The sequence below is a fragment of the Gymnoscopelus microlampas genome, assembly GCF_963454915.1.
Source record: "Gymnoscopelus microlampas genome assembly, chromosome: 3".
NCBI classification, from domain to species: domain Eukaryota; kingdom Metazoa; phylum Chordata; class Actinopteri; order Myctophiformes; family Myctophidae; genus Gymnoscopelus; species Gymnoscopelus microlampas.
The window spans coordinates 27,783,015-27,810,909 of record NC_139940.1 but is presented as its reverse complement, the minus strand read 5'-3'; the positions used below and the strand labels follow the sequence as shown (position 1 = coordinate 27,810,909).

At 44.3% G+C, this 27,895-nt stretch overlaps 3 protein-coding genes across 10 annotated transcripts in view; 2 read left to right on the top strand and 1 right to left on the bottom strand.

Annotated features, from left to right (window-relative positions):
- invs (inversin) overlaps positions 1 to 874 on the top strand; it is a 35,982-nt gene extending 35,108 nt beyond the window's left edge. For all 3 annotated transcript variants that reach the window (XM_084052813.1, XM_084052811.1, XM_084052812.1), the window contains exon 19: positions 51 to 874. In XM_084052813.1, coding sequence (XP_083908939.1) covers positions 51 to 166 — 116 coding nt within the window. In that variant the 3' untranslated portion in view covers positions 167 to 874. The remainder of the gene's footprint in view (positions 1 to 50) is intronic.
- On the bottom strand, positions 875 to 16,361 carry tex10 (testis expressed 10). Of its 4 annotated transcripts, none has more exons than XM_084052817.1 (16): positions 16,255 to 16,361; positions 14,382 to 14,590; positions 14,097 to 14,284; positions 13,675 to 14,001; positions 12,817 to 13,029; positions 12,439 to 12,685; positions 12,229 to 12,338; positions 11,793 to 12,040; positions 11,243 to 11,378; positions 10,597 to 10,766; positions 9,313 to 9,490; positions 7,296 to 7,518; positions 4,610 to 4,690; positions 3,774 to 3,958; positions 1,938 to 2,148; positions 875 to 1,266 (listed from the first exon to the last, which is right to left on the bottom strand). In XM_084052817.1, exons 2-16 carry the CDS (start codon positions 14,562 to 14,564, stop codon positions 1,156 to 1,158), a joined length of 2,811 nt encoding a protein of 936 aa, XP_083908943.1. In that variant the 5' UTR covers positions 14,565 to 14,590; positions 16,255 to 16,361; the 3' UTR covers positions 875 to 1,155. The 4 variants fall into 4 exon arrangements, with proteins under 4 accessions (XP_083908943.1, XP_083908944.1, XP_083908942.1 ...); XM_084052818.1 differs by lacking the exon at positions 16,255 to 16,361 and adding an exon at positions 15,972 to 16,067; XM_084052816.1 differs by lacking the exon at positions 16,255 to 16,361 and adding an exon at positions 15,089 to 15,170.
- LOC311042219 (uncharacterized protein) lies at positions 15,637 to 27,895 on the top strand. Of its 3 annotated transcripts, none has more exons than XM_084052819.1 (12): positions 15,637 to 16,366; positions 18,972 to 19,052; positions 20,835 to 20,868; positions 22,195 to 22,272; positions 22,358 to 22,497; positions 23,186 to 23,311; positions 24,154 to 24,199; positions 26,398 to 26,463; positions 26,568 to 26,947; positions 27,031 to 27,135; positions 27,332 to 27,455; positions 27,575 to 27,895. In XM_084052819.1, exons 1-12 carry the CDS (start codon positions 16,010 to 16,012, stop codon positions 27,616 to 27,618), a joined length of 1,581 nt encoding a protein of 526 aa, XP_083908945.1. In that variant the 5' UTR covers positions 15,637 to 16,009; the 3' UTR covers positions 27,619 to 27,895. The 3 variants fall into 3 exon arrangements, with proteins under 3 accessions (XP_083908945.1, XP_083908947.1, XP_083908946.1); XM_084052821.1 differs by having other exon boundaries at positions 15,641 to 15,780; XM_084052820.1 differs by lacking the exon at positions 15,637 to 16,366 and adding an exon at positions 16,451 to 16,973.

The following is a 27,895-nucleotide window of genomic DNA, read 5'->3' as shown; positions in this document are numbered from 1 at the left end:
GTGACAGCTCTAGCAGCACCAAGAGCTAATTGAATGCGTTTGTGTTACAGTGAGCGGTATAGACTGTGTGCACCTGTCTGAAACGTTGAGTCAAGCCAAGCAGTACTCGTACCACCTCAGACCCCACAGTGCTGGACAAGGGACACGAGGCCGGGGCAAGAATTAAGGCTGGACACCTCATATTCCTTGATGTTCTCGGCTGCCAGGCAGCCTTACCTCTTTAAAAAAAAGAGAAAATCATTACTAGATACATTGTTCCCTCGGAATGCCATGTTTTCTAAAATTAAGCCATATGACATCACAATCATGACCTCACAGGGTGGGTTCAAGTATACAGTAATACTGTGTGTTAAAGATAACCTTTCATCCATTGTACGAGAAACGCACATAAACGGCATCTCCCTCATTCTTGCACACACACACACACACACACACACACACACACACACACACACACACACACACTCTCTGAGATAACCTTTCCCTCGGCTGTGGAGAATGAAATGGTCTATCAACAGCCAGTCATACAGCTAGCCCACCTGCAGCTACAGCCCCCACACACACACATACTCTGCACACCAGTCCAGTTTTCAGTGCCTTAGCAGTAAAATCCTCAGTGTTAATTTATCCTTGAGTGTAAAAATGGACTTGTTAGGTTAAATTAACACTAAGATTTGACTGTGTGCTTTCCCTATAGGAACATACTGAATTGCTAAACCATACCGTAATACCGTTGTATAGTTATATACTGTATTTGCACAAACATATCCCTCTTCTCCTATTGTTGCCATTATTGTGTAATTATATACCTCAATGTTGATAATGCTTTTTTTTATTGTATGCTAAAACAAATAAACACAGAATTACATTTAAACTGTTTTGAATCTGCTTTATTCTTGTATCAAAAGAAAGTCAACAAATAAGCCAGGAAGACGTTGACCAACATACAGCAATAATAAAGCTTAAATTTACAAAGACAAAAATTGACTTTGACTGAAGCAGAAAAGCATCAAAACAAAGTTAAGAGAGTGTGTGTGTGTGTTCATTCACTAGCTCTGCATTTCTGTCTATACGTTTTCGTTATTGTATGACAGTCCATGGGTTTCGTGTGGAGATGGTGAGCTGAGGAAGGCAGTGGGAGCAGGTGGACTGAGGTCAGTACATGTCTCGAAGCCCCAAGGTTCCACGGCTATGAGTCATGGTGACACTGTAACAGTACAGCAAGTCCGTCAGCCACTGCTCTCTGGTTTCACCACGACAGTACCTCTGAAATCCAACACAACACACACACAGTTGACCATCATAAGTTGTCTACTGTGAGCAAGTTTCAATACTCTGTTCATCATTATATGCATTAGTGTAAATATCTTTGATGCCATCAAGTTGCTGTTTATTTTCTTTTTTTTCTCCTACAACCTTCTTAAAATCAAGCTTTATATCACACTTTGTGCAACACTGCAGTTCAAAGGGCTTCACAAAGTGAACAAAATAACAGATTAAATAAATAAAGTAAACAATATGGTATGATGATATTTTTCTTTTGTGTTTAAAGTGTAGGTCAATGGCTGTGATGAAAACTTAATTACAGGGATCACAAATTTTGTAAGCCAGTGCGGAAGTTACCTCCTCTATGGGTTCCTACCACTGATTTCCAATGAGAATTTTTGAAAATAAACTCTGCAGCCAACACGTTCAACAAGATTATCTCCACAAATCACACCTTTTATTATTTTTGAAACACACAGGCTATTAATGGTTTATACAATGGCTTTCCATTTACGTAGTAGAACCACAGACCTTAATTTCTGCATAAATTGAAAACCCAGTGGTAAAAAAGCATTGGAAATCCCTTGGCTAACTCACTTCCGGGTGTTAGGACTACAAAGTGTAGCACTCTATACAAAACAACCTAACCCACTTGTGTGTGCAGTGTTTACCGTGAGGTCTTGTATAATGTGTTGCAGCAGAGTGGCGTTGGTCATCAGGGTGTTGCGCAGAGGCGTGTGCTGCAGTATCATGGACAGCATCTGTCCCAGCTGTGGAAGCTCCTCCTCGCACAGATCACCTACACGCACCAACTGCAGAACCGTCCGCAGCAGCCTGGGAATGGTGCTCAGGGCCGCCACACACGCACCCCATATTGCCTCTCTGCAAAAATAGCAGTGAAGAGGTCACAACATGACACACCACCAAACTTTTGCAGAATAACGTTTATTTTTTTGTATTTTTTATATATTTTTTTGGGGCTTTTTATACCTTTATTTAGAGAGGGACAGGGAAAGTAGGCTGACAGGAAATGGGGATAGAGATGGGGGGTGACATGCAGCAAAGGTCGTCGGGAACGGGAGTCGAACCCGCGACACGCTGTCAGGCTGGCATTGCAGCCTAGGGTGCCTGGACCGTCACGCTACGGCCCAGGCCCAGAATAACGTTTATTGACTTCTATCCGTGTGCACAAGGGCTTCATTGAAGATCGGTTCTCCCGACACTGGATGGTCCTACTAGAGTTCCATGTTTTGGTGGTTGTTTTTACAAGGGCTCTGCAAGAAGCTAGTTGTCTACGAGAGGGTCTGTGCATGTGTGCGTGCATCTGGAGCCAACATCGTAAATTGCTGGATCAATCAGCGCTAAATGTTGTAATATGCATGCTGCCATTAGTGCTGCCACACACAGAAGTACCTCCACTATTCTTTTATACCTTTTGAAATACTTAATTGTATAATGGAAGTCACAGGGCTCTGATCTGAATACATCCTTTTTGGGTCCAAAATTAGACTCAGTAAGGCCACAGACTTTACGGTCAGAGTGGGGGACAATGACATCACAGGGAAAGAAGGGATTACCTACCTGGGTTGTATTTTAGAGAACAATCTTTCCAGTGAAAAATGGGAATCAAAAGTAATCAAGAAAGTCAATCAAAGAACAAGATCTTTGGGCAGGATCTCCGCGTTGGCCAGTAGGAATGCTCCGAGGACACTACTGTAGCAATGTAATTTTGAATATGCATGCACCTCATGGTACTCTAGCACCTCAATGGCATTAAAGCAAAACTTCAGACCTCTCAAAACTAACTGATCAGTTTCATTCCCTGTCTTATGCCACCAAAATGTGGAATGCCCTACCAACAGCCATCAAAGAGTGCGACTCCCTACCCTCCTTCAAAACCACCATAAAAGAGCACCTGTCTGCAATTTGCAACTGGAACTAGACAAGTCTCCTATCTTGACAAAATAAATGACCCCCCCAATGGTTTTCTGTCAATATACTTGTATTGATGATCTCTTGTATAGTATTGTATGTCTTTATATGTCTTGATGAATTGAATACACAGGACCACAATGGAAACAAGCTTTTTGTGATATCCCTTTAGCATTATTGTATAATAACTAACCTCTGTACCTTTTGCAAACTGTTAATAAAGTATTCAATCAATGGGCTTTGCCCAAATTTGGAGTCACACATATGTCATAGTCTCATAGACCAGTGGTTCTCAAACTTGATATACATTTGTCCGGCACGAAGTGACGCGCTGTGAGCATTTTTGAATAGCCAACCTATAAATGGATAAAGTGGTTAAAATGATTGTGATGCTACGTGAACTACTTTAGCTGGGGAACCCCTGAAACCACCCCAAGGACCCCACTTTGAGAACCAATGTCATAGACGACCGATGTCATAGGCCGGCCACGGGAAGTCAGGACATCCTCATTGGAGCCACGACCTTGCCATGCGGATCCTGAGATCCACATGATTCAATGATTTTGCATACACACCTCTTATGGTTTGTCTCGGAGGGAGCTTCCTGTTGCAGGGTGACCAGCAGAGCCAGCAGGCTCAGGCAGCATTGGGACAGGAAGCGTAACACCTGCTCATTGGGGTGGAGGGACATGTCCATCAGCCTGGCCATCGCTCTCAGCAGCCCTGCTGCCATACTGTCAGGCACCACCGCAAACTGGGTCTGGAAAACACACGTGTGCACGGAAAAGGAACCTAAGAATTATGAACCAAAACGATTTACCCAGGAATCCGGGAACTTATCTGCAAATGTCTTCTAAATCCTAACAGGTTTCTGAAAAACGTATGTGTTGCTATATCAGTGGTGCTCTAACTTTTTCATGTCAAGGACCATCCAAAATATTATATATTTGGCCGCCGACCCCTATCTCAAAATATTTTGTTCCAGGGACCCGCCAGAAGCAAAGATTTGAGTTGCAAATGTTTGCTTTAAAAATATATATATTCAAAGATTTGCAAAAATGTGTAGATCTGCTATTTTTGAATAGCCAAAGTATAAAATAATGGTTATAGCTAAAATCTAAAATGACACATTTTTGCGTTCCCAGATGGAATGGATGAAGTGGCTGGATGGAGAATAATGTAGAATAGTGATAACAGGTGTTTTTCCTCTATGACAGTGGTTCTCAAAGTGGTGTACAGGGAGTCAGGGACCCTCAGGGTTCCTTGTGAAGTGGTTCCAAATGGACCCCTACAGATCTGTAACTCTTTGAGAGTATATAAATGGATCCATTTGTACACCCTCAGAGTTATGGGGTCCTTGACATAAAAAAAAACGGTTGAGAACCACTGCTCTAGGAAAATGGTTTCTTACCAGGTACTTGCAAATTCCACTCTGCACGATGTCAAAGCACTGGGATTGTGAGCCGAGAGTCTCCAGGCAGTGACACACCTCCTGCAAGTGAAACATAGTTAAATAAAGCATCAACATCAGCGTTTACTGTTTTCATACATTCATTTGGAAGACTACCTTCAAACATGTGAGTGTTATTCTCTTCCCATCATCACATGGATGTAAATAAGAGGCTTCTAGAGATAAGTTTATGGTGATATAGTGATTCATATTAAAACATCCCTTCACATTTATACAAGTGAGTTATCCCTTGCTTTCATTTGTTGGTCCTCTGCTTGGATGTTCTTTAAAATATCTGAACTCCTGTCTCTCAGATTAGAAAGGGATGTTTCTTTTCTGTGTGCGTGTGCTTTTTTACCCCTTTTTGTCCCCAATTTAGTCGGAAGAGGCATGTTTAGTCAGAAAGGGATGTTCCTAAACCAGCAGAGAGGAGGAATACACTATTCCTCCTCTCTAACAGGTCAGGCAATTGGGCTACTGTGGCTGTGATGATCCAAACATTGTATTGTCTACAATCCATTATTTCTAAACATTACTGCACAGACACAACGGAAGACAAAAATGACTCCTGAGTCAAATAATAGAGTTACTACTACTAGGGCTGAAACAATTTAGTCCGATTACCTACTTGATGTCATGCAAAAATAGCTCAATTAGACGATATACAAACTTGTAGATCTGCTATTTTGGAAAATCGATTATTCACATCGATATTTTTTTTATTAACGATAAAAAACAGTTAGTTAAATTGCATCCCTAACATCTACCTAAGCCTGGCTGCTCTGAACTCCCTAAAGCCCCTCCATGTGAAGAGCTGACAGACCATCACACCCTAATGAACTAATGAAAGCTGATACACAGGGAAAATTGGACAATAGTTTCAAGCATTTTATGAGCAAAGACAATGAAGAAGCATCTATGAGCTGTGTGTGTGTGTGTGTGTGTGTGTGTGTGTGTGTGTGTGTGTGTGTGTGTGTGTGTGTGTGTGTGTGTGTGTGTGTGTGTGTGTGTGTGTGTGTGTGTGTGTGTGTGTGTGTGTGTCTCTCAACAGCAGTAATGATATTACCGGGAGACGGAATTTAGGAGCCAATGAATGAAATACACATCCCCCGCTATGCTTGCATCAACATCAACCAGAACTCACACAAACCACATTGTTACACACACACACAAACAACAATTACTGCCCACAAACATAAAACAGACCAATACCATGGTATTCTAATAACCTACTGTATGCCTTTAGTGCTAAAATAAAATAAGGTTACTTGGCTGAACATACTTCCTGCTACACTGCTTGATTCCATCCTCATTTTGTTCTACTTAAAAATAGAACATAATGAAGTAGTGCTAGCCGTTACACGTGCACTTCTCCGTACGCAAGCTGCTGCTCTAGAATTTCTCTAGAATTTCTCTCTGACTACAATGGAGACAAGACACTTTTAAGGTGAGACGAGAGGCCGTCACACCAACTTTCAAAGGTGAAAAATGTGGCTCAACTATTCCTCATTATTTTCAAATCAAAATCAAAATTTCTCATTAGCTTTTATCAAATTGAGAAAGAGGGGTGTGTGTGAGTGTGTGATCCAACATGTGCCAGACCTGTGCACCTGTTGGCATTCTCCGCGCCATTAAAAACAATCCCGTCTCATTAGTGGAATCAGAGTCGACACGGTCCGTCCCTTAATACCATCCCCTCCCCCCGACACTCCCCATCCCATGGTCCCTCCCGCCTCCCTCCCTCTCCTTGCCTGTGATTGACTCAGACAGGGAGATGAGAGAGGATGGATCTGAGGCCTTAATTGAGGAGCTGAATTAGTGATTATAGTCCTCCATCACCCCACCCTCCCTCTCTCCCCCACACACACACACACACCCACCCACACACAGACATACACACTCTTGCCCCGGGGTGCAGCTACGTTAACGGTAATTTCTGAGCAGAAATGTCAAACTCCCATCATGCCACGGGCTCTCATTAGCATTTCTGCATTTCCGCTGTGCCCGATAACCATGCATCTCCAACCTGCGCAACGCGATAAAAGGTTCCCCTCTCGGCCGGGGTACCATGATAAAACGTTCCCCCTTCCTCAGTGCACTATGCAAGAGAGTGAGAGACCGGGGGGAACTGGAAAAGACCAGAGCTGTGTCCAGAATATCAACACAACACAATAACCTCCCCTCCCTACCTTTTTTAAAAACTCTTCCTTTATTGCCCTTGTCCTTCATCCTCCCAAATTCATTATTTGGTGAGAGGGGTTAATAACCACTTGAACCCCAGAACCCTATTCAGGGGGGGAACATTAGCCAAAAGTAACCGAGCTTGGAGATTTAGGCTATTTTTGGCGAAGAGATTTGATTTAGAGCGAGAGAACAAAAACGCACTAAGCATAGAGCCAACTCATGTCCAGTTGACCAAGTCTACTCTAGAGGGTTTAAGTGGTTAACCTATTCAATGCAGGGACACATCTCTGTCATTTTAGATTTCATTGGCTATTCAAAAATAGCAGATATACAAGCTAATAGCGTGGCACAGAGTGCCGCGCTATGAGCTTGTAGATCTGCTATTTTAAAAAATTACAGAGATGCGTCCCCGGATTGAATGGGTTAAAGGTGTTGTGACAGGGTGGTGTTGGTGAGAGCCCACCTCGACGATGTCCCAGTGGTGTGTGAACTGCTCCAGGGGGGTGGTGAAGAGGCTGAGGGGGGAGAGTGGCGACAGCGGGAGGGGGCTCTCGTCGCCGGCCTCCTGCAGCGTGGCCAGCTCGTCGCCCGAGAACCCCGCCAGGGTGGAGAACAGGAAGCTGAAGTAGTCCACGTCCCGCAGAGCCACTTCCTGGCTCCCGACAGACCAGCCGCTCAGAGATGTCCTGGAGAAAACAGTCCCGACACGGGTTAACATTTCACATTGAACCGGATGGAGGCTGAATGGTCCTGATTTGTCATAGAATGAAGGAAGTGAATATGGTCTGTGGTTGCAGGGCATTCGTGTCGACTCACTCATTCTGTAACTTGTGCTTTATTTGGAAATTTGACTTGGAAACAGAACAAACGTTTTTCTTCTGTTTTTTGGGAAACTCACCCACCATTATTTCCTGAAAAGAGAGCCATGTTTGCTACGTTCCTGTGGCTTTGCGTTCCTGATAATATCCTCATGTTGGTGCATAAGGGGGGAGAGATAGTGAATACGGACGCGGCAGTACAGACATTCTGATATCATTCTTCTCCCGTGCCCTCCAGGGAAGACAGTTCTGTGAATAGGAGGGTTTTGTGAAAGCCCCGGGGGCACGTGCAGACAGAACTACTTTCTCAAAGTTCCATGACGAGGCTACATTCCAGCTTCCCAATGAGCTCTTTGTCTTCGAAATACACACACACACGTCCCTTCCCCTCCGACCCCCAACCTCTCTCCGCTATCAAGGTTTGTATAACACTGCCCCAGTGACACGAGCACGGGGTCACACAGACAAGATACACACGCACATGGGAATGCACACACCAGTGAAGTTATGAAAAGCTGATCGAGTGTGACGGAACAGGACCCTGACTACGGTGACTGGTGTGGTCTTGGCGTGAGCAGTCTGTTGAACGCTGTATGCATCCACGCCAACACAAGGAGAAGATTGAGACGATGACCATAAAGCAAGATGCAATATTGCCACCTAGTGGTTTCAAGCTGCAGCCATAACCTTCAGTCGTGTGTATGTACACACATGTACAACTATACTTGTGAGGCCAAATCTGTGTTGATTTTGTTGACTAAAAACTATGACGATTTTTTTTCGTCGACTACCTTTTTTCACTGACGAAAACTAAATAAAAACTAAGCTGTGATGACTAAGACTAAATATATTGACAATTACGTCAACAAATAAAAAGTACACTAAAATATTAGGGAGTGACTAGTGGAGAAGAGATCCAGTAGAACTAAAAGACAAGTCGTTTTTGTTGCACTCTGAAAATAGCAGATCAACAAGTTCACAACAAGTCGCACTGTGACACGTTATGAGCTTATAGATCGGCTATTCTCAGCATGCAACCAAGTATAAAATCAGCCATTATGACGCCATCAAGGCACCGCCAAACATACATTTTAGTCGACTAAATCAACTGTAGGCCAAATGTTCCCACAAGTATAGCAGAATTTGGGAAATAGAGATTGTGAGGACTGGAAGAGAAATGGTTGTTTTATGGTTAAAAAAAATATTTTTGGAGTAAGGCTTACAATTAGGAAATGATTCAGGTTGAGGTTAGGTTTAGGCATTTAGAGGTTAGGTTTAGGGGTAGAGTTATGGCTGATTTACACTTAGTTACTTAGTGTACCAGTGTCGTGCACCAAAAATAGCCAATCTACAAGCAAAACAAAAAATGATCATGAAATCACCATCCTAAAATGTTGACGTCCTCACAAGTATAGTAATACAAATGTGTGTGTGTGTTTCCACGGCTTGATATAATGCCGTGATCTGCTGCCATCCAGATAAGCCATCCATATTAAATTGTTTGATTCCATTACTAGTGGCATTCCATCACCGTCTCCTCTGTAACCTGAAGGTTAGTCTCAGGCGCACCTACTCGTGCATACCCGGGTGCCCGTCAATATGTACAGTATTAAAGTGGGTTCATTGTGCTTGTGCTCCTTTTGAACATCTTTTTAAGCTCACCTAAGGTGAATGACGCGAATCAAGGAGGAGGCCAGGCCGGCAGAGATACGGCCGGCGGTGCAGCAGCGGCTCAGATTGGCCAGGAGAGGCTGGGGCATCGTGGGCAGGAAGTAGAGCAGCTGCACCAATCGCTGCTGGGACTCCGCCGGCAACAGAACCAGCACACCTTCCTGCGGATCTGCACGCACACACACACACACACACGCACGCACACACACACACACACAACTAATTATACAGACCTAATAACACGCTACTCCCCTGGGGATGTAAAGATGAGCTACAACTCTATTAAGTGAGATAGTGGGAGAAAAGGGGGAAGAGAGGCAGACAAACAGACACATCCACTGTAGTGAGTGATCAGATAATGCTGTGTGTGTGTGTGTGTGTGTGTGTGTGTGTGTGTGTGTGTGTGTGTGTGTGTGTGTGTGTGTGTGTGTGGTTCTGTCGACCTCTGACGCACATGCTGATGTCAGAAGCCTCTCAGACAAAAGGAGTCTTGTGATGGTGAATTGCTGGCTCTGTGGCTTCAGAACGTTGACCCCCTTTTATACCACTTAAGCCCCCCCCCCCCCCCCCCCAAACCCTACCCTGATCTCTGCCACATAACTATCAGACCATCCTCCAAGCCCTGGAAATGGATGAATGCTTGTGCCACTGGTACAAAACACTGGCATAGGAACCACACGTGTGCAAATAGGGCCACCTGCAGTCATTAGGGAGGCCAGACACACACACACACACACACACACACACACACACACACACACACACACACACACACACACACACACACACACACACACACACACACACACACACACACACACACACACACACACACACACACACACACACACACACACACACACACACACACGGTTCGCTTTCCGTTTTTGTCAGGTGTTTAAGTGTGGAGTTCTACTGCCCACTTCAGGGCAATAGATGTTACTGCTATTATTATGTCCTGTAACACTGACACATTATTTTCCATTCATTTATCATTTATATGATTGTACTTTTTGTTCACCTATCCTTTGTAATGCCTTTGTAATGCCAACAGATACATATTGAAAACGTTTCCTAATATAATATAGCATGGTAATAATGATATAAAATCAGTTAAATCTAACTTTTCATAGAAATGGAAATTACTATAAGTTTAAATGTTTTAAGAGTGTGTGTTTTTAAGTGTGTGTGTGTGTGTGTGTGTGTGTGTGTGTGTGTGTGTGTGTGTGTGTGTGTGTGTGTGTGTGTGTGTGTGTGTGTGTGTGTGAGGTGTACCATAAAGTTTGCAGGCAAGGGTCTGTAGACTGTTGAGCAGGTCCTTGTTACCCCGGGAGGCTGCAGCCTGGATGGAGAGGATAAGTCTTCTGGAAAGGGCAGGGTTACGGTGGCCCAGCTGGGACAACTGCAGCGGCAGAGCCGCCAGCCATCGACACAGCATCTTACTCCTGCAGGGGGAAAGAAGGACGGGCAGCAGCAGACATTTCAAAATGTAGGTGCTTATTCTTCTCAGAAATGTGTGACTTCAGGGGCACTAAGATGTATTTTGTAGCATCCCTGATCTTCAAAATGTCCAGGTCTGCCTTCCTCCTCATGGAGACTCTGTCCACCTTTAAACCTCTATACAAAACCCTGTTTTTAAACTTGCCTATGCCTGATGAGTTTAACATTGCTAAAACATTTTATTGTCTTTACTTCTGTTTCCTCCTGATTATTAACAGATTATGTTTTACTGTGTTCTACCTGATCTGATACTGTCTGATACCAAATCTTTCCCAGTTCACACACACCTTTAGTTCCAAAGTTATAATTGAATTTATAATCTGGGGTTATTACTGAGCTATGATGTCAGTATTATGAAACTACGTTCACATTTGGGAATAATCCAGAAACAAAAACATGACTTGACTGGTACAAAGGTTACCTTCCAATGTGAGTGTGTCCTTGCTCCTGTAGATAGAGTCTGCTGTAAAAGGACAGCAGCAATGACCTGATCTTCAGATCAAGGTCCCTCTTCTGGTAATAGACATACACTGCTGCCAACAGGTCCTCGGTCACTGCTGCAAGTACACCAATTAACATAAAAATTAAAAAACAGATTAAGATGTCTTTAAAAAGCCTACAAGTTAATGATGCATTCACACCGACCAATGACTTAGCATTTGGACACCTTGCAACCAGCATAATCTTCTAGATTTGCCAAAACAGAAATGCATTGCACTGAAATAATAAATAATTTGTCTAGCATGTTCCTACTGTAATTGATAGGAGTGTCTATTTGAGCTGTTCATAGTTATTCTACATTCTACATTTTAGCTTAGTTGTGTGATTGTTGCTTGCTATTTTTGAAGAATTTGAAACGAATAAATACAGCTTAAGTGGTTATGGTTTTCCATTTGATCCAATTGTTGCTTATATATTTGATTGTCATCTTATGAGATGGATGTAGATGTGGACAAACACACATAGCTTACTTTTGCTCCGCTGTGTGAGCACCATCTTCCACACAGTGTCAAGTAGCATGTGGAGCTGTCTGTAGCTCAGCTTGACTCCTTTGGACAGAGTGTCTTTCATAAAAGTCTTCAGAGGGATCAGCCAGTCAGAATCTATCTCCTGGCCACTCTCCTGGCTCTGGGAGAGGGACACCATGACTTGGCACAGTGTGATGTTCAGGGCCAGAGGATCCACTGGCTGCCCTAGAACTGCTGTGGCTGGTTTAATCCTGAAGACATAATAAGAGTAGTCAGGGCAGGGCGCTGAGAAGCAGCATCCTAACATCATTCTCATGCACGCAAGTAATATAACCACCAAAACTTGGTGTAAATATAATATATAGTAACACTCAAATGTGCCTGTCCAGTCATCATCAAGCGCTCACCTCAAGGATGCTACTTGATTTATGTCCCTTACCTCTTGTCGAGCTTCTTCCTATGTTTAGATGCGTCTCGGATGCTGTAGGGGAAGCTCTTCATGAAGTGCTGTTTAAAATCTCTGAGGTATTCATCACGGAACCATGTGTCCTATACAGATAGGAAGCAGCGTTGTTATTCTTTGCAAGGAAACATTTTCTACATCATTTCTACAGCACGTGTGTGTGTGTGTGTGTGTATGCGCGCTTACTAGTGTCTCCTGGTGCTCCTTTTCTAGTGCCAGCTTTCTCAACAGCTGCAGTATAGATAAGACTTGGTACATGAGGGACATTGAGTCTGGGCTGAGTAGGTGGGCTGTGTCGTTTGAGGGGCTGTCGTTGGCTGTGGCCTCAACCCACACCTCCAGCAGCAGGGGCACTAGTGATGCAGCAAAGCTCTGGACCGCCTCGGCAGAGGAAAGTTCCTCACCCACTCCCGTTCCAGGGTCCACCTCCGCTCTGCGTTATAAATGATAGAGATAATGTAAATAAGGAAAGCAGTGCAGTATGGGTACGGTAGACTTGTTTGACAGTAGACGTCAGGTAGACTTTGACGTTTTTTGATGAGGCTTTATTTATAGGATGCATACCTGAGTCTGTAGGTGGAGTGTGGAGTGGGTTTTGACCCAGAATGCTCATACACCTTAACTCCAGCTTTGCTGTAAGTGATCTCTTCCCAGTTGAGGTCCACTGGTGTACAAACTCCCTCTCCACAGGAACCAAACCCCCCTTCTGTTGGGACAGCCACATCTCGTTCCTCCACTGGCCTCTCCTCAACTACAGCTTGGAGAAAACGGCCCAGCCTGAAACACAATGAAGAAATTCACTGAAATCACTTAAACTTTTATTTATGCAGGGGCGTGCCAGTAGGTGAGATTTCACCTACTGTTCGATTCCGGTTGGAGACCTGTGATGAAACACCAGGAACTCAGCTAGTATCAACGTTCATGTTGGATAGTAGATATACTTTTTCAACACTATTTAAATTCACAAAATCTGTGTGTGTGTGTGTGTGTGTGTGTGCGCGTGCGTGCGTGTGTATTAGTCCCGGGCATAACTTGCGCGAATTCACACGACAATTCACAAATGTCGGTATCCATCTGTCTCCCATTTATGCCTCACATGAGAACAGGGGAGACGTTAGTAATGCGGGTAAGGCATCGGGATAGTCTATCTGTGTCCCTTTTATACCCATATAGGAGGATTCCTAATGTCACCAATTTGACATCATATTGTCATATTGGTCCATAACTGACGTCATAGACTAGCTTTTAAGTACTATTGTTTTTAATTAATGTGTCAAGGCTACAGCACACTGAATAGCATGATATATTCCATTATATACAGTATTCTTTATTAAATATTCAAAAGGCTATCTTGTGTAAGAGTGCTGTATATGCCAAACATATATTTTCGTCCCACTATTTGTACTGTATATCTGGCAGTACCTCAGAAGCACGGTGAGTTGCCACTGCTGACCAGTCACAGTTCTGTTAGGGTTGATGGACAGGGACCAGCTCCGCCCCTTCACGTCCTGAAGCTTCTTTGCTCCTCCGCTGGTGCTTCTGTGGGAGATCAGCTGCAGGAAGTTGGTCAGAAGAAGAGCAGGCTGTGCTGCCAACAGGGCAGGGTAATGTTCAAGCAACACATCTAGGACCTTCATGGCGTCCTCCTGGATGCCCGTGTCGATGTGTGTCATGGCACAAGTCAGGTGGGCACTGAGGAGGGGGAAAAATGGAGCGCCCCGATCTGCCGGAACACACTGAGCAATGAACCTAGAAAACGTCACACAAGTTTAAGACTTTTGAGCGTAAAAGGCTTGCGGTGCATTGTGGGTATTGGTAATACATTACCACTGATGCACACTAACCTGAGCAGACGTGTGGCTGCAGCACGGACACTGGCATCCTTGTCTGTGAACACGGCTGCCACTTCAGAAAGAAGGCGCGCGAGATGCTGCTCTAATAAAGAGGGGTTAAGTGACAGCAACTCTTTCAGGCCCACTAAGGCGCTCTCTTTCACATTGGCACTGTAATGGAGCAGCTGGGTCAGCAGATCCTAAAAAGAGAGCACAGGGTCGAGTAAACACAATTGTGCATGATCATATGCAATGATAAATCAATCAGATGTGTGTCAGTGACGAACGAGAGCTTACAGTAATGCTAAGGTTTCTGTGTGTTGTGGGGCCACTCTTGTCTCTTTTCAGCTGTTCAGACAGATTGATTCCCTTGGTGCGGAAGTTGGTGTTGGTGGCATTATCAGCTTTGGGCTTCTTCTTTCCAACCTTCAGCTTTACTTTCTGGAAATCATCCTGTCTCTTCTTACCTTTGGCCTTCATGTCTGTGGGTTAGATTATGCGTCTGTCTAGAAACAGGAGACAGACGTAATGATGAATGGGTTGCCATGGCTACTCGAACAAAACCACACAGACCACGGCCAAATCCATTGTTTCATTTGTACAACAAATTCAGCTGACTGAGATGCACGAACGGGTGAAAAAAAACTGAAAAAATCCACTTCTAACGCTTGATACACATGATGACATCTCCCCCTGGCAAATGTAGCATAAACAAACACGTTTTTGATACAACTAATACATAAATAAATAAAATACTCACGCCTGCGGTTTATCAAGCATCAACCACTGATGTGCGTTTGACTAATAATAAGCTAATTTACAAAGACATTTTCAAAACGAGCAACATTCTGCTCGTGTTGATGGATTGGGTCCTACAACTTTATGTTCGCATTTGTTTACAATCTGCGCTCGCCCGGTTGTAAACACGCGTGGGTCATACATGATGACCCACGCGTGATGACTGATAAATGGCCAATGATGTAGTTTATACCTAGTTAGTTTACCTTATTTATGCTCGTCTCGGTCTCGTATTTTGCTCTTATATTATAAAAGGATCAGGAAGTTAGTGCCGAAGGTAAACGCCGGTTTACGAAACAAACGCACCACAACGTTGCCTTCTATTTAGCCTGAACACAAATCTCTTTACATTGCCTGTACGTGAAATATTGCAACGTTGATAACATTGCCACAGACCTAATGTTATTCACCTTATTTGTCTTGTTTTATGTGTGTGTGTATGCTCGAAGTGTGTCTTGTTTTATTGTTTTAGTTTTTAATGGCAAATGTGTCGGGCACCCAAAATGGTCCTAGTTCACAGTATTTACTTTCGCTAGCGTGCAGTGTTGCCATGTCCGCTTATTATAAGCGACTTTGGGCTTCTTTTTCTGTAAAGTTGCTTGTAATAAATGGGTGAGCGCCCTCTGGCGTGATCACAGAAGCATTATTTATACACTTCCTGACAAATTATTAGCTGGATCTGATCGTCATCTGACCCGAGGACCCGCACTGCTGTCTATGTGATTATGTTTACTTTCTTCTCGCTGTCAGGTACAGAAGGAGCAAATTACACTCTCTCAGTCAATAAACAACGAAGAGTTGTATAGCCAAGAGGGTTTCACAAGGACGAGATTGCATATATTGGGACCGCGAAACGCCAACGACCAAAGGTCTTTTGGACATTATAATTAAACACACCGTAAGTAGTACCTACTTTACACGGTGTTACGAGGTGGCAAACTTCTTAAGTTTCTCTCAATTAGCTTAGCACGCTACTATTAGCAACATCGCCTGCTTCACAATCGTGTTCTTTCTCCCGGGATAGTGAAACTTTCAAGTTTCAAGTCTCTCCCGTACACCCCTGACAATAACTTCCCTGTTTTTACGGACCTTGCCACTAACAACGCTTCGCACGCGTGTTGTGAACAATGGCCGCTGCACCTCCACGACGAAGGGCGAGATACCGGTCCCCCGTTCCTCAAAAGAACTGCGATGTCTGCAGCCGACTGATGACGGGGATCGACGGACACAGCTCCTGTGTCATGTGCCTGGGACCAGACCACGCAGAACGAGGGCTCCGTGACGGAGGGGCGTTCTGCGCAATATGCGGAGTAACGGAACCCAAGTTCCTCAGGAAACGGGCCAAACGTTTTTGGCCAAAGACTGACTCTACCATGGAGGAGTTCGAACCCGCCCGGGCCCGGCACTTGCGAGACGGCTCTCCAACACCGAGCTGGGGAGAGAACATGGACGAAATCCAACCACTCCACGATACGCCAGAACTGGTAGTTGCGGGTTGCGTTTTTTAGGCTTGTTTGTTTCTAAAGTGTAGTTGCTTATTTGGGCTTGTTTCCTAATGTTGTTTAAGTCAGTGATTCTCAAGCGTTTTCATGTCAAGGACCCCCAAATTAATATGTATTTGTCCACCGCCGCCCCCTCCACCAATCTACAAATAAGTTGTGCCATGGGACCCCCGTCCCCCACGAGGGTGTCCCCCTAATAATTTATTTGAAAATAGCATATCTACAAGCTCACAACGCGTCGCGAGCTTGTAGATCTCCTATTTTCAAATAGCCGATGTATATGCTTGAAGTGCCCATGTGGCCCTTGCTTCTTTTGGGCTTGTTTTCCTAGACCTGGTTGCTTGTTTCTCTCGCAAAATCTGGCAATACTATTCGCCAGCTTCTTGTGTCTTAGCTAGGCTAGTGGCTGCAGTTCGTTTCCCTGACGCCAGTGAGTTGTCTGTCTGCTGTCCTACCTTCATCTTAACTCTTATCTCTCAGAGACTCAGACTGATCTGATGATCTAACTGGTCGCTGCAGTTTTTATCATTACTTGCTGGAAGACCTCGATCCACACCCGGAATTAGGCTCAAGAGAAGAAGAGGCTATGGTTTGTATTTGCAAAATGACTGTCAATGGTTGTTCATCTACAGCCAGTTTATAGCCGCTAGCTGCCGAAGTAACTGGGCCGCAAAGATATCGGGTAATCATAATATAGTTAGCCGCAAGACGCTAACCAACCGGGACCTCTTAGCTGCAAGTTACGATCCAGTTTATTTAATCTAATTGGCAATTAGCTTCAAGCTTGGCCGCACTGCGCCATCCTAGCAGAGAAGGCCCGTCACCGCCACAAAGAGCCCATGCAGGCCGATATGGTCAGGAGTCAGGATCCTGCTCTCTCCTGGGCCGAGCAGGTTGACACATCCGCGTTTCTAAAAGCGTCTGCTTTTGGGCACTTAAACAGTGGGTACTTGAGAAGTCTGGGCCCTAAAATGTAGTGGGCACCTGAGAAGTCTGGGTCCTAAAATGGAGTGGGCACCTGAGAAGTCTGGGCACTAAAACGGAGTGGGCACCTGAGAAGTCTGGGCACTCAAACAGAGTGGGCACCGGGGGGAAATGGGAATATACATGAAGTTTTTTCTTTCTTTCTATCGTGACGTGTACCATCATCTGATGTCCAACTCCAACCCTGTCTCTAGTCCTAGGCCACTTGGAAAACGCCATTCTCCGAAGATGGTCTCTATACAGTGGACAGGTCGTGATTATGTGGTTGGCAGTCTGCTGAAGCTCCCCGCACTCTACCAGGCCCCACTTCTTCATAGGCGCAGCCGACCCCACTATGTAGGCAATATAAAAGGGTCAATTGCAGGCGTGGTAGATCTCCTTTCCACACCATTTCCCGGGTCCCGGATGCAATGATGGATATGTGTGGGTCCGGACGTTTTTTGCGCTATCAAGGCCTTTCTGCCATGCATTTCTAAGATAAAGACGTGTTTGAGCGTTCCTCTTCCCAGCGTCGAGCATTGTGGTTCTGCACTCTTTGTGGGGCGGCAGTGGCTCAGGGGTAGAGTGGCCGGGTAGAGTGAACTGGAAAACCGAAAGGTTCCCAGTTCGATCCCGGGCTGGGGCGCTCCCCTAGAGTTTGTGTCGAAGTGTCCTTGAGCAAGACGCTGAACCCCTAATTGCTCCCGATGAGCAGGTTGGTGCCTTGCATGGTTTCCTCCGCCATCGGTGTATGAATGTGTGTGTGAATGGGTTAATGGCACAATCAATGTAAAGTGCTTCGGATAGCGCTATATAAATGCACCATTTATTTGTGTCCAGCGCTTTTGAGGCACTTCCAGCAGAAAATAATTCGACTTTTGGAGAGGAGCGCTGCTCATAAATGTCACGTTTGATCCTCCTTGCTGTGTCTGACACCCTGAATATTTACGACCTGACATTAACCGTTATTTAACCTAGGCTATTCGTCCTAATGCAGCGTTCCAACGCGTCGTCACCACGGGGGGGGGGGGGGGGGAGGGGGGGCGCGGCATAGTAGGACCGACATGTTTGTTTTGAGCAATGTTAAGTCAACCTGGTTTATACCCCTCAAAGATGTCCTCTGCTACCAAAAGACGATTGTTGACGCCCCCTTCAGGATTTTTGGCACGCTCTATAAGGCAGATGACTCTATGTTCGAGCACAGCAACGATCGATAGGTTCTTTTTTTTATATTTTTGGGGGCTTTTCTGCCTTTATTTGAGAGGGAAGTAGGCTGACAGGAAATGGGGAGAGAGATGGGGGGGGGGGGGGGGGGGGACGCACAGCAAAGGTCGTCTGGAACGGGAGTCGAACCCGCGACACGCTGTAAAACTGGATTACCAGACATGTGGTATGCGCCTGGACCGCTAGGCCAGCGGGCTCCCCAATGACTGGTGGGTTCTAACGTTGCGGGTGACAAACGCTCTGTGCAGGCGTACTAAGATATTTATTTGTCATGCAAGTCTACTGAAGATGAATGCATGGACAAGTTTTTCTAAATCCTGCAGAGACGGAAGTCCTTTAATCTTGAGCAATTGTTGTGCTGACAGTAGGCTGACTTTGTTGTTGTTATTTGATCCCACAGTATAGGATGGAAAACATGGAAGAGGGACCTGCACCCCAGCAGCAGAGACGACAGCAAAATGCGAAGAAAAACCGAGGCCAGGTAGGTTTTCTCACAATGCAGGCGTTCTGTTTAATTATAATATCAATAATATCCATAATTAATATAATAATAATTACTATTAATCTTAAATGTTTCCCTAGCCCTAGAATTACTGATATTCCAGTCAGTATGTATTCCATATACAGCCATGGAGGTGCATTGTGGTTGGTGCAGGGTTATTGTATGCACACCTGACAATTTGTGATTCCCTATAGTATGTTTTACATGCTGCTGTGAATGCCATCCCATCATCGCGCACAGAAAATATGGTCCATGTGAATCTCGTGGTAAAGGGGAGATATTTTACTAAACCTGTTTTCTGGCAGAACTTTCAATGGGGTTTAATGCTATATGACAATAAGTGACTTCCCACACACACATATATATACCCTCACACCAAAATATAATGTGTGTTCTATGGCTGATAATGGAATTCATGCAAAGCAAAGCAAAGTTTGTTGTTTACCCAGGGTGTCGGACTAAGCACGAAGCTTGTTTCCAGCCGGACCCTGCATGGAAGCCTTGCTCAAGGGCTATTCAGCGGTGATTCATGATTGATGTGATGAATTGGGGAATCGAACTAGGGACCTTCCGGTATCAAGGCCGCCCCTCTAACCACTAGGCCACCGCTGCCACAAATGCAATGTATGGAATATCAGTAATTCTAGGGCTAGTTTTCCCTGACACTGCTGTGATGCCTTGGGCAGCAGTGTTAGTCACATGAGAGCCTTTGGCCCATGGTACCCTGGCTACCCTGCCACTCAAACGAGCCTAATGGCAGCATTTTTTATACATATAGAGGACATCATGACTGTTTTGTTTTCTTCTGTTTTTCTCCCAATTTAGTCGTTAATGCCAATTTCCCCCATGTGTATAGTTCCCCTCATTGCTGACCACTACTGTTTGGCCTTGAGGAGGGTGTAGACATCAACATGTCTCCTCCGATACACATGAAGTCGGCAGCCGCTTTTTTCACCCTACAGTAAGGGTTTTCACCAGGAGGGTATAATGTGTGCGGAGGAACACACTATCTTTCCACTTCTGCCCCCCGCGCTATATAGGCGCCCCCCAACCAACCTGTAGGAGTCTCAGACCTGCAGAGACAGAGAACAGTCTCCCCTGCAGACAATTGTGTTTGTTGGAGCGCCCAGCCAAGCATGTGGCACCGTGGAGGAATCGAAACCCAGTCTCCACGGTGGTGGGCAGGAACTTTACCCCTGCACTACTTGGGTGCCCCATACCCATAAGAGGTTTTGCCTCACCACTGCTGGCTGAAATCAATGTTCTACAATTTAATAAGGAACTACACTGGAACTGCAGGCTCTTTAAATACACATGTAGAAATGTATTCTGCCCATATAGTTGTCAGCTTGTACCACCCTCCTTCATAGGTATCAATAATTATTAATGGTTCAAACTTCAAAGAATCTTTATCCAACCATGGCAGGCTGCTCAGTTTTTTCTTAAGAGTGCTGCCGCTTTGGTTGTGTATTATATTTTAGTATTCAATGTTTCAGCCTACCTTTAAAGTCTATAATTTAACAAGTTCCACTGTCATACCTCATGTAAAGAGAACTTCAACTTGATCACTAGCATTTTAGGTACATCTCATTGATGTGCCCCTGCTTCATGCAGGGGACATGGTGGATGAGCAAAAATTCCTCCATGGCTTTTAAGATGTGGAGGACGGGGATGTGAATCCACACCTCTGTTTAGCCTCATCCTGTCACTAATGCTTGTGTGTCTCTCTCCTCCACTTGGGTTAATTCTCACCATTGACAGAGAAAACAACAGCAGAAGCATTCTAGTGAGATAGGTAAGTTATGGCTCCACACAGTGATGGTACCGCTGCCAATGATGAGGGATGAAGGCAGAGACTTGGATGTCATTGCCTCATTTGTCTGCTCATCACGGGCTTGTTGGCATTTTCACCGTTCCTGAGATTCCTTCTCTCAGAAGTGGGGTTTGATGATGTGCCGCCCATGGCTGACTGTGTGGGTCAGTGTTTTCCACTGCTTATAAGTATGTGCAAGATATTTTACATGGTCTTGCTAAAGTCATGTGTTGTATATAGCTCCAGTTATTTTTAAATGGTTCTTGGCTATACAACTGAACAACTTTAGAAATACCAACCCTTTTGAACAGAACAATGCCACAGCATCTCTAACTTTCCTACAACTGTTGTGCTGGGAACACAACAAAGAGCACGAACAACTTTTAATCAGCTTGGAATGATGGCAGACAACCATGCATCTGCTGTGATGATGGCTGGTGAATAGGCCTATTCTTAAACCATAATCTTCAACTGCAGTGCACTTTTCATGCTGGCTGATAGCTGCGTGAACATGTTTTGTTTATCACAAATATTTAAAACACTGTTTACTTATTTTTCTATATTTTTTAAACAGTGTTCTATTCTCCTCACCCAGTTGCCTGTGTCAAACTGGTTTGGTTTGAGTGATTGTGTGATGATCTGCCTTGCTCCTGAATTCTACTCAACTCCTCGTTTCTTGGTTAACCAGAGTAATTTAAACAATCCAGACAGTTAACCTTATTTTTTTACTGGACTGCCACATCAGTAACCATGCAGAGGGTTTGGTCCTGTGGATGGGCGTGATGAAGGCAGTCCATCATTGGAGCTGGAGTCCTCTGGGCATTATCTGAGGGGTTGCAGAGAACGTCTGTTCATATCCTTCCCTCTTGTCTTTGAAAGTACAAGTGAGGAAGTTGGCTTTCTAATTGTTGTTCAGTGGACAAAGAACCTAAAATACACTTAAATGTGTATACATTGTGTTTAGGACCCCCTCGAAAACGAGATGCTACATCTCAAGGGGTTATTCCTAATAACGAATTTCAATCATTTAACAGGAAGCCTCCTGGCTCTATAGTTATACAAGCTACTGCAATGTCCACTTCCATGCAAGGTTCCTCAGCCATTGGCTGTTTTGAACTTGTCCACAGGGTGCCCATGTAAAAGGGTGTTGGTGTTCTCATTGGGATTAGCCTCTTGGTGTTTAAATAATAAATCGGCATAGGTGATTGGATGTGAGCCTTGTGGTTTCACTTGTCCATTGCTTGTAGGCCGCTGTCGAGCTTTATTTGCATCTATGCTTTGCACTTACCTGCTACTCTACTTTCCCAGTCTTCACTAAAGGCTCATCCATCAAGACGATTGCTTCTCTGGTCAACCAGTTGCAGGGGGTCACTGAGCCGGTCATTGGTAAGTTAAAACGGAGTTCCTGGTATATTGTAGTCCAACTGATCCTTGCTGAGCTACTTTTCTCATGCTCGTTGTGTATGCACAGGCCTTCACTACGTGTGGGAGTACCGCAGCCCCAGTAAATCGGTCCCACCACACTACCAGTGTAAGCTCTGTGCTGTGTCCCGTTTACAAAATGAAATGCTGGCCCATATCAAAGGCTGGAGACATGGCTTCAAATACATGGTGAGTGTGCTGCTTCGTACATCATTTGGTTGTGTGTGTTTTCTTTTTTTAGGATTTGGATTTATAGATTATAGATTTTACAAACTAAAATCACACTCACACTAGGGCTGTCAGTTCTCTATAATCCCATTAGAATTTCAATGCTTTATTATTTTTAATATTCTAATATATTCTAATATTTTATGTAATATAATTATATAAAATGTATAGTTATACATATAAACATATAAACACCCACGTGCACACATACAAATGCTCTAATAACAGGCTAAAGTGGTGAAACCACTTCTGTTGTCATAATTATTAAATTTAAGGGCTGCTGGACTCAGGCGCACGCTGAGCATGCACATCAGACACATTGGGTGGTATGGCAGCGACTACGTTCTTTACTTTCTGTGTGCAGTGCATGAAAGCATTTGTTTTCGCATTGGTAGGCCAGAAAATAAAAAATAAATATTAAAATGAAATTTTAAAAATATATTTTTTGAACTACATTTGAATGGCAATTTCATGCCAAAATTTGTTCTGACAGCCCTAACTCACACACACGGACCCCTCTATGCCTCCCTCCGTCCCTATAGTAAATAAGAAAAGAAAAATGCAGGTCAACAATAACAATTGGTTGTGTATTAACAAGTAGCACTACTTTTACCAGTTCCTCAATGTTGGTGCGGTGTTGTGTTCACAGAAGCGTGTACACCCAAACAAGATCACCGGCGAAGAGGAAGATGCCAAGAAAGACCCTGCAATTAGGAAGCAAATTAGAGAGATTGCAGCAGAGGTTGAGAAGGCAGAGGGAAGGGGTCAACTCAAGGTGAGTGTCCACCTGTTTCGGATGCTATCAATGCATTAAATGGGACATTATCACGCTTTATCAGACCATTGAATGGGCAAAGTAGGCGACATACTGACCTACACACGATTTATCAAACCATTCATTGGCTGTTATCTGACCTATCGACGTTGATGACTTATATAAAGTTATGTTTTGGACCATGATGGAGGTTGCGACGTTCACTTGAACTTACTCAGCGCCGTCCGAGTTATATGCCGATAGGCACAGAATCGTAAATCATGTTGTGGGGACTGCTCTGCCTCCGGGTAGGTCATTATCTCCTGATTACGCCCAATGAATGGTCCGGTAAATCGCGGGTAGGTCAGCATGTCGCCTACTTCGCCGATTCAATGGCCTGATAAAACGTGATAAGGTCCCATTCAGTGCATTGATAGCATTCGAAGCCGGTCCTTGAACACATGGACTGCGGCCAGGGACAGGGTATGATGAACGTCTCTACCCATTCAGCTATGGCCGCCCCATAGAATTCAAACGTCAACATTATGACTTGCTTTAAACTGTTCTATACAGCCGTATCATGTGTTGTTAGATTGTATAATTCTGGGATTACAGTCTAAATTTGACATGATCGTGTCATTGCTGCATCATGCACAATGACAAATACACGCTATGTGTGATGTACACACACACAAACATTGCAGTTACATGGATAGTCAACAAGGACATTCTCTTGTAAGAAAATGGTACCTCACAAAAGTCACAAACTTGGTGCTTAATCAGAAAATATATTATGTTGCCTAGATTCGTTAGTGTATGTATATAAGAATGATTTCAACCAATCCTGATTCCTGTGATTTTAGGTTATCCTCAAAGAGCCCTGTGATGTACCTGCCTTTAAAGGACTCCGTAAGTTACGGTCTTTCAAAGGACCATACTAGTGTTTTTGCCCTTTTGACTACAATTCACGTGTACTTAATATTGCTGCTGAGTGCTGACCATTTTCCAAAGAATACCATTTTTTTAGGAATAAATGCCCCCTTTTTTACACTCAAATTTGAGACAGAGGTTTTCCAGCGGGTGGGTGTGTTAGTGGTGGGAAGAACAGTTCATTTCTGGGAACGAACGATTTCGTTTAAATGATTCGTTCATGTTCTCGTTCAGTAGCGCTTCCGGTACCGGTGGAAGTCAGTACTCACATGACTATCGATTTCCAGCCATGTCTTTAACTTCATGAATAGTAGCTGTAGCATACTATTTGCATCTTCTAGGCTACTCAAACTAAAACGTGTTAATTGACCTATCTGTCCTTTGTCTAGGACCATGCATATTTATTTCTTTTGATACTTAAATGTGATGCTAACACTATCTGTCTTTTGTCCACGAACAACAGTAGGCTACCTTATTTCAATTCAAATAGCAATACGCATGTATGTCTATACTGAAAAACTCTACAGCGCAGCTTTCTGTCTGTTTGATGGTCTGTCTGTTGCGGGAGAAATAACAGTCCGCCCATCGTGTGTGCGGGGGAGGGGGGCATGAACGAAATTGTGAATGTAACAGTTTCAAGAAGTGAACGTATACGTTCACGTCAAAGAACTAGTTCTTATGAACGAATCGATCATGACCGACACATCACTAGTCACACATGTGTGGCATATATCTTATTTTGCAAACCAGTTACGCAAAGACCCGCCCTCGCCTGCCTCTGATTGGCCTACCGAACGGCCCCGTCTGTGACGCATGCGGAACTGCTCCGCCCTTAGTCACTGTGTCACATTCCAGGGAAGCAAAACTGTCCGGCTTTCCTCTGTGGTGGATAATAGTGCTCTGCGCTGGCACTGCCTTGCGGGGGGGGGGGGTATTTTCATTCTGTCCCTATCGGTACATAACTCGAACGGCGCTGAGTCGGCAGTAGAGACTGCACGCCTCCGACGTTCTAACAGTTTTTTCCCAAAACTACTTCCTAACTTAATATTAGGGGCTGTAGTCTGTTCTCACGAAGTGGGCAGAGTGGTCCGCATCGCTGGGTGGCGACAACAACTATATCTAAACCTAACCTTAATCCTAATAAAATGATTTAGGACGCATTTTAGATAAGACAAATTAACACAGTGGGAGTGAGATTCGATCCCGTGGCGCTGGTATTGGGAGGATAATGCTTAACGGTGCACACTACGGAGACATCTGGTGCTCCATAGGTTTGGGAGTTATTTAACACGATCCACTCATGTGAGAGCCAGTTCCGTGTGCGTCACAGAAGGGGGTGTTGCCAAGTTGTGGAGAAGGCAACGAGCGGGTGGTTGCGTAACCGGTTCGCAAAATAGATATACGCGCGTGTGTGTGTGTAAGGCATACACTGTAAAGCACTTTGTAGCGCTGTCGTCGCTGGGGGTGTGTCCTCGCCTCCGCGTCATCAGTGCCCATACCCTAGGTGGGGTTGGCGAAAGGGCCTTTCTGTGTGAAGTTTGCATGTTCTCCCCGTGTCCCCTAGGGTAGGTACCCTCACAAAAAAGCATGCAGTAATCCTGGTCTCTATACTGCCTCCCCCCTGGTCAGCCGGGGTGCCTGATGGAGGGGAAAGGAACTGGTTGGAATAACGTGTTCCTTCCACGTGTGACGTCCAACCGGGAAAACTCCCCTCTGTCAGTTGATAAGAAGCGGCTTGCTAGCTCCTCATGCATTGAAGGAGGCATGAGCTCCGTTCTGGGCTCTCCCTAGGCTGGCAGAGGGAGAATAGTGCCCAGGATTAAATAGGCAATTGGCACTGGGTGAAAAAAATGGGTTACAAAATCGTGGGAATAAATTAAAAAAGTTAAGCACTTTGAGTAGCTATAAAAACACTATTTCCGTGTGCAACCGGAATTTCAAGGCTGCAAAAGGTTCATAACACTGACCTTAATTGAAACCAATGGCTTCCTGTAAGGTAGAAAAGTGCATTCAGAAGAACTGTGCTTTGGAAAATTGTTGGTGATATAATACCTGATTTGTAGTCAATGGGCTAAAACATACAAAAACACCCACATGGTCCTTTTAAGCGTCTTTATTGTGAAATGTTTCAGATGCAAGATAATTCTGAGTTTCTCTCTGGTCTTTCGTTATTTTAGAGTCTGCTATTCCTAAGATGATGCCCCCAAAGGGTCAAGAAATGGGCACGCATGGACCAAGATCAGGTCTGTAATTATTTTATTGTTAAGCATGTTCCTCATGTAAATTGTAAATTGAGCCTTTCTCCTTCATTGCATGAGTAAATATAATAAACATTGAAATCTTACAGGGGGCAGGTTTCCTGGAGAGTTTACTCAAGCAGGCCCACTCCCCAACTTTAAAAAGAGTGGGCGTCGAGACCAGGGTTTTGGTGGCTATGCAGCCAGACCAGATTTCCCAGAACACGATATGGGTCCAAGACAGTTTCAAGATGGCATGGGCCATCACCCTGGGGGTGGAGATGGTTTTGGACGTAATGGCAGAAGAGATGACTTTGGGATGAGTGGTCGGTTGGTTGATAGCCCAGGAAGGCGTTATCCGGATGAGTTCAGAGGAGGCCAAATGGGGAGTAACTTGGATGGGCCAATGGACAGGCAAATGGATCGGCCAGGCTTGAGGGGAGTGGAGCCAGAATCGAGCAGCCTCCCGTCAACCTTGCTCAATTACCTGGTGGGTGTTATATATGCTATTAAGATGGCTTCAGTGTACATTGTGATACATGAATATAATTGTATTTGTGTTGATGTGTCCAGGATTCCTTCCGCATAGAGAATGAGAGCGATGCCCAAATTGTGCTGAAGGTGACACAGAAGTTAACTGATGTGCTGATGGATTACAGGCTGAGGAGTGTATCCACGGTATGATGCTTTTCTAATGCAGGACACTTCTGCTCCAGATATACTAAGAATAAACAGAATGTCTGAACATGTTCTCTAATCATAAGCATTTTAATCATTAACCTTTTACATTTATATTAACTTTGAAGAACCAAAACTGAATGGACTGTGAAAATGTGTCTATTAAATTGACAATGCTTTTCCTTGTGTGTTGCAGGGTCCTAGTATGAACAGCAGTCTGAACAACAGTATGAACAATACATCAGTGAGTTCCATGGGCTACTCCTCGCCTCCTTCCAGAATGCCCAGTGCTGGAGATCACTACTCAGGAGGCCGCTCAGGTATGTAAAGCATCGTCTTTGTGCAGAGGCCTCTGCAGGTTTACAATGTTACCTTAACGAAGCATATATGGTAGGAATAGTCAAGTCACATTTAACTTTATTATATTTTGTCTTTACAGGTCCGTCTAGGTACTCCGATGGCCCATCAAGGTTCTACAACTGAACTAGTTTGACTCATCAGATGTTTGCCTCAAGAATAAAAATCAAAAACAATTGTTAACAATTATAATTCAGATTTGACATGTACAGTACCTGTGCCATGTTGTCTTTTACTTATTCATGTTTTTTTTTTTACTTTTCAAAATGTGTGTACTTTGGACATGCACAAAGAAGATTTGTAGTTGGAGCCATCTGTTCTATTATAAAGATGTGATGCACACTTCCTCAATTGGAATAATTTGAAGTGTAAAGCCTTTTTCCCAACAATTTTTTTATTAAAA

Excerpts from the sequence above, each read along its gene's own strand:
- LOC311042219 (XM_084052819.1), top strand. The coding sequence starts at position 16,010 with ATGGCCGCTGCACCTCCACGACGAAGGGCGAGATACCGGTCCCCCGTT. Across the intron at positions 16,367-18,971 it reads TCCACGATACGCCAGAACTG|TATAGGATGGAAAACATGGA; the intron begins GTAGTTGCGGGT and ends TTGATCCCACAG. Across the intron at positions 22,273-22,357 it reads GGTCACTGAGCCGGTCATTG|GCCTTCACTACGTGTGGGAG; the intron begins GTAAGTTAAAAC and ends GTGTATGCACAG.
- tex10 (XM_084052817.1), bottom strand. The coding sequence starts at position 14,564 with ATGAAGGCCAAAGGTAAGAAGAGACAGGATGATTTCCAGAAAGTAAAG. Across the intron at positions 12,686-12,816 it reads CACTCCACCTACAGACTCAG|AGCGGAGGTGGACCCTGGAA; the intron begins GTATGCATCCTA and ends TTTATAACGCAG. Across the intron at positions 1,267-1,937 it reads ACATTATACAAGACCTCACG|AGGTACTGTCGTGGTGAAAC; the intron begins GTAAACACTGCA and ends GTTGGATTTCAG.